Source organism: Medicago sativa, chromosome 1 (genome assembly GCF_051527215.1).
Source record: "Medicago sativa cultivar Bolivia chromosome 1, Bolivia_mono, whole genome shotgun sequence".
NCBI classification, from domain to species: Eukaryota; Viridiplantae; Streptophyta; class Magnoliopsida; order Fabales; family Fabaceae; genus Medicago; species Medicago sativa.
In genome coordinates, this window is record NC_140749.1 from 12,645,141 (window position 1) to 12,650,932 (window position 5,792).

Here is a 5,792-nt window from a genome sequence, read left to right on the forward strand (position 1 = left end):
TGTTACACAATTTCCTTACCAGTTTGGAATTATATTGCTTTTTCATAATACTTAGTTAACACAAGGTACTAAAGTTTGTAATATGATCACAAAAACGGATTTTGTTATATGGCGCTACCTTGTCATGTTGTAATTGGAATTTTGCAAGAGTTAGGTTAACCTATACAATCAATCATATTGTTAATAATCATATATCATCCATTAAGATTACTTATCCATTCATTTAAATGTTTAATTTTAAAACCGAAGTATTCTCGCACACAACTGTCAGTGGAGACTAATTCGTCGAACTAACTAAGTTACAATCAAGAGGTTGGCCTCTCTAAATATATGTTTTCATACACAAAAGACAAGACAGAGATATAACCAAGGGATCCAAATATCTACCACATGTATCGTAGTATATGGATAAATATTTAATTTTTTGCTATTTATTTCCTTGACATTATCTTTTATGTGATGGTGAAAACAACTTTTACAATCTTATGCATTATCATATCAAGAAAACAAATTGTACGATGCCATCTGTTTGGAAACTGTTATATGTTTTCATTGAAGTATACAAATCAAGGTTATTGAATGATAGGACATCTTTCTTTTTCATCGTAGTAATAAAATATTTATCTCATAATGTTACATTTGATTTCTTCATTAAATTAATATATTAATAAGATCTAATTGCTTAATTCATACAATAGACGTGTCTTGTGATTTCTTTCTCCATCAAGATTAATTTAGAGGTGGAGTTTAACATGGGAGTTAACTCAAGATTAATTTAGATTGTGTTTCCTACAACGACTATTTGATTTTAATGGTGAAGTAGTTGAAATGCAGTCGTCACTAGGAAGCAAACAAGAGTCCTAACTCTAAAAATTGCTAAAAGTCATGCTTGTTGTGCTACTTGTCTAACACTTCAAATTTAAATTAAAAAAATACAATAGTGCTGGAAAAGTTACAGTTAGGATACAAAAATAAGGTCAGGGTTAATGTGTGTGGCTATCATAGTTTTCGTTTCATTGTAGGGTACATTATAACATAATTTAACACTCATTCCCACCGTTTACTCGTGCTGATTTTTTATTGCGACGTGACAAAAAAAAAATACAATAGTGCTGGAAAAGTTACTGTAGGGTTGTGACTTGTGAGGGGTGTTTAGAAGAAGGAAATTGCTCTTCTCCCTTTTGTTTTTGCTCATTCACCGATCTTAAAAGTGCCTATGTGAGTTAACTCACGCTGAAAAATGTTCAGCGCGAGTTAACTCAAGTTGAAAAAAACCGAGTTTGAGTTAAGGGAATGATCAATTTCCTTAGAAGAATGGCACTCTATGCCACCCTCTCCACTCTGCTTGTGCGGGTGTGTGGCCGCTAGGCCACCAGTCTATTAAAACAAAAATGTTCTTCAACTGAGAGAACAAAATCTGGAGGACGCAGAGTGATGGCCTTTTACTTTTGCACAAGCATGGATAAAATGGATGAGAATCAAGAATTAAGGGAGCAAACACTATAAACTTTTTCTTGTGATTTATCAATCCTAACATAGTGTAGCAATTGCTTATGTGCACCTAGATGTAACAACAATTCTGGACTTGCTTTGAACATGAAGATGATGAACTTTAATTGAGTTTTTTATAATAAAAAATGAATGAAAAAATAAAATATTTTACCAATGGTCTAGTTCGTCATGCCATGTATGCGGCTAAACAACACATCAACACCATAATATACCACACGACATAATTTTTTAATGAAAAATAAAATAAACAAAATGAAAAAAGATAATGGTGCAAACATTTTTGAAACTTAACCATTTTGGTGGGAGAGAAAAAGACTAATTTGTTTCGATAAAATAAACCACAAGGTTTCTATTGTTTTTTATGAGCTAGTGATGAGCTAACATGAGCTCCACCAAAAGAACGAACCCTTCGGGAGAACTCTGGTATTAATATTTGAATAACTAATAAATACTATCTTTTTATAAAACAGCAAATATAATATTTAACATTGTAGCAACTAGCAAAGCAGGCACATGTAGCAGTGCAGTCTGCTATAGCCTTATTTCATAAATAAACTGTACTAGTTGGAGAATGTTATAGATTGTAGATATATTTTCAGACTATAAAATGACTGAAGTGTATTGTTTTTCTTTTTTTTTGGACAGTCGCATGAAGTATATTGTTGGTGGGAACACTTTTGAAAGTGTTTTCAGATTGTTACATAGTCATGGATAGATAGAAAAATAGACATTCAATCTTGACCAAAAGCTGGGACCGATATACAGGTAAATTATGGAATCAAAATGATAGGCTGGTGCAGGGAGACAAAACCAACAGACAGACGGCAAGAGCATTGAAAGTTAAAATAATAAGACAACAAACAAAAGAAAACTTATAAAGTTTTGTTAATCATGAATTGTCTTTTCCAGCTGCATGCTTGCATGGTATCTGTTGGTTTGGATTCTTTAGCTCATCACCAGCCACCAAAAAGTATGCAGTGTGCCTGAAAAACAAGAGCATTGTGATGTTAATTGTTATCACAGGTAACCATTTAGCTGGAAGTTTCAGTTTAAGTAAAAAAATAAACCTGAAGAAGTTCATCATTTTGATCTTTGAGTCATCATCTATATCTGGAGTAGTGTCCAATGCTAGTTGCATGTGATGTAACCACCTCTCCGCAGCTTGATGTGTGACTGGAAATGGTCGATGTCGACCAATTAGAGCAGGATGACCTGCCATATATCAAGGAAGGAACAAAGGTTCAACGTTCAAACTTCATAAGTCAGTTGATGAATAGAACCAGCAAGTTCCAACCAGGATGAATGAGACCAATACACAACTTTTTGCACATATCTCATGATCATTTTGTCTTTTTATGTATGACATTAAGTTTAAATTATTTATTTTCCAACAATCTGCTTTTGGCCGGGAAAAAAAAAAAGGATTCAAGCATCCCTTTAAAATAGAAGGACAGAGAGCATATGGATGGAATTGCAAACGATTATTACAGAAACTTCACAATCATGTAAACGTTTTTATCAGTATCTCAGTTAACAAGTTGCTTCAACTCATCTGGTGCTAACTTTTCTCTAGTAATAGGACATAGTATTAGTTTGGAATAACTTATAGAAGCTTCTCAATTAAGATAAGTTAATGTTTCTTTACTTACAAAAAAAAGTTTAGGGTTGTGACTGTTCATAGAAAAGTTAAATGAGAGTTGTTTTAATTTATACTAGAAGCTGTTAACAACTAGATGATTCTTTTAAATGAGTATTTGTAGAGAAGATTATCCAAACTCACTTATTATAAAGAAAAGAATATCTTATCACTCAAGAACCCACCACAACTGATGGGGGATCCACTAGTAGTTATAGTTATTGGCAATTGCTAGGGTGGAGAAGTGTCCCATGTGATCTACAGTGGACTAATGTTTGAAAATCGTTCAAAACTTTGACAACAACCAACATCATCAACTGTTTGAAAATCGTTCAAAACTTTGACAACAACCAACATCATCAACTTTAAGTAGAAGTTCAGAATCCTCCACGTCTTTACAACATTTTTCAAACATTGATCCTCTGTTGACTATATGAGACACTTACCCATTCTATAAGCCGCTGTAGTTATCACATTAAAAGAAAACTGAGTTTTTCTCTCTATAATAAGTTCGTGAGCACTAAAGTTTTATCCCGGGAACCAAATTTTTTTTAGATAACTTACATAATATGAAAGCGAAATTCACTAGAACAGTCCACATTTGCAATATTCTCTAGCTTACTCTTTCAATAACTGCACTAGCAGAGCAACTAATTGACGCATCTCTACATATTTTGCTTAGAAAACATCATTTGAGGATAGCTATAGGCTATAGCATGGGTTCTGAAACTACTAATTAACATCCCATCAGCATAGATATTTTATACAGAAAGAAACAACGTCATCACTTGGCATTATACAACGATATCTCATTCATTCTTCCCATCAAGAACAATTCGTTTAAGTAATACAGTAGTCAAACTCAGTCAAATAAACTTCTGGTTCATAGACTGGCACTATCAACCAACACTACAATAGCGACTTACGCTACGGACCATACAGTGCATGTCTCAAGTATAAGCTCACGTTCATCCTTATCCTAACAAGTGTGACGGTGACCTAATTGGTACTTGTCGATAGCAGAAGCTCATGGTCTCATCCTAAGAAGTGTGATGGTGACCTAATTGGTACGAATGCCTCAAAAGTCAACTAATTTTCTTTTGTATTTACGAGCCAGCACTGATGAAGTAATCGTTGAACTCATGAGAACAAAGATGACCATGAGCTTTTGCTTCCAAGGGCCAACATCGATCGTATTTGGTATCTCTGTCTGGTATTTCGAATGATTTTTAAATGTTGGTCCACTATAGACCATTTATCAAAATAATGCACCGTAGAATCAGGTGTCAATTTAGTCCCAAAAATTATATCAATGTAATCGAAAATTTTCAATATCAAGATCATTCTAGAATTTCAATATTTAAATAATCAAATTGACCAGCTATGCAATTTCAAACACTAAATTAGTGATCCACTTCCTTGAAACTATACAAATTTCAATACAAGCACAGTCAGTTTCAAACTATAGGAAGTACTTTTAACCATTAGAAATATTTAGATCCTGCCTCAAATACAAAAGTATAATATAAGCTATGAAGCACATACACACACACACACCGATATTAATTTGAGAAAATGACATAATGTAATCACATTTGTCGTTGGAAGACAGTGACTTGTGTCTGACACCAGACACTCCTTCTATCATAAGGTGTCAGTGTCAGCCTCAAATACAAAAGTAAAATACTCCTATAAGCTTTGAAGCACAAGCACAAACACAGACACCAGATACAGACACCAACAGATAGACACCAATAATAATTTGAGAAAATGACACACTTTAATCACATGTGTCGCTGACACGTGTCATATCGCTGACACGTGTCATACACCAAACACGCATTCGATCATAAGTGTGCAGAAGCAACAAAAAAAGTACCTCTTCTCTGAGAAAAAAGCGGAGGCCCTCCCATTCTTTGCACAAAGAATTCATACTGATTCTGAATAGCTTCTTCTTTCTTAGAATTCGCAAATATGGAACGAAACCATTCTTCTTCTTCATCATCATAAACCCTTCCAAACATATAAAAAAAATAAACTAATTATTATTATTGATGCAATTAATTAATATACATTTGTACTAAAATTGAATTGAATATACCTATTGTAGAAATTGGTGGAGAGGTTAATGAAGGTTTGAAGACCGAGTTTCTGGAAGAGATTGGTTTCATCGATGGAGAAAGCTTCATCTGTAGAAACTCCACTCCATTCTGAAGCTTTCTGTTGAAGACTCTGCATCGTTAAAACGACACTGTGTTTTGAATAAAACGGCGATGAAAGGTGTGTGAAGTGAAGAGAGTGTGTGTGATTTATATAGGGATTGTGGTGTTCGCGTGGATTGCACGAGAGAAAGAATTTGATTAAACTGTGGGCGCTGATTCTGTTTTGCTTTGCTTTCAGAAATGAGGTAACAGTGTCGATACTATTTACACATTTCCAACCCATTTTGTTTCTTTTTCTTTTGACTAATATACCATTGGTCACTCACCATTTTTTTTTTCTGTAATTATGACAAAATATTATTTTTTTTATATTTTTGTGTGAAGGATAAATTAAAGGCATCTCCATTCTCCACTACAATAACTCAAAAAATAATAGAGTGGTTAGTTTATACATGTATGAAATTTTATGAAAAATAACTAAA

General features: G+C 33.6%; 1 protein-coding gene across 1 annotated transcript; it reads right to left on the reverse strand.

The window, feature by feature from the left end:
- Positions 1-2,187: 2,187 nt before the first annotated feature.
- GLB3 (hemoglobin 3) lies at positions 2,188-5,432 on the reverse strand. The gene is made up of 4 exons (XM_085705320.1): positions 5,250-5,432; positions 5,028-5,161; positions 2,580-2,724; positions 2,188-2,495 (listed from the first exon to the last, which is right to left on the reverse strand). Exons 1-4 carry the CDS (start codon positions 5,384-5,386, stop codon positions 2,402-2,404), a joined length of 510 nt encoding a protein of 169 aa, XP_085561446.1. The 5' UTR covers positions 5,387-5,432; the 3' UTR covers positions 2,188-2,401.
- Between the last annotated feature and the right edge of the window lie 360 nt (positions 5,433-5,792).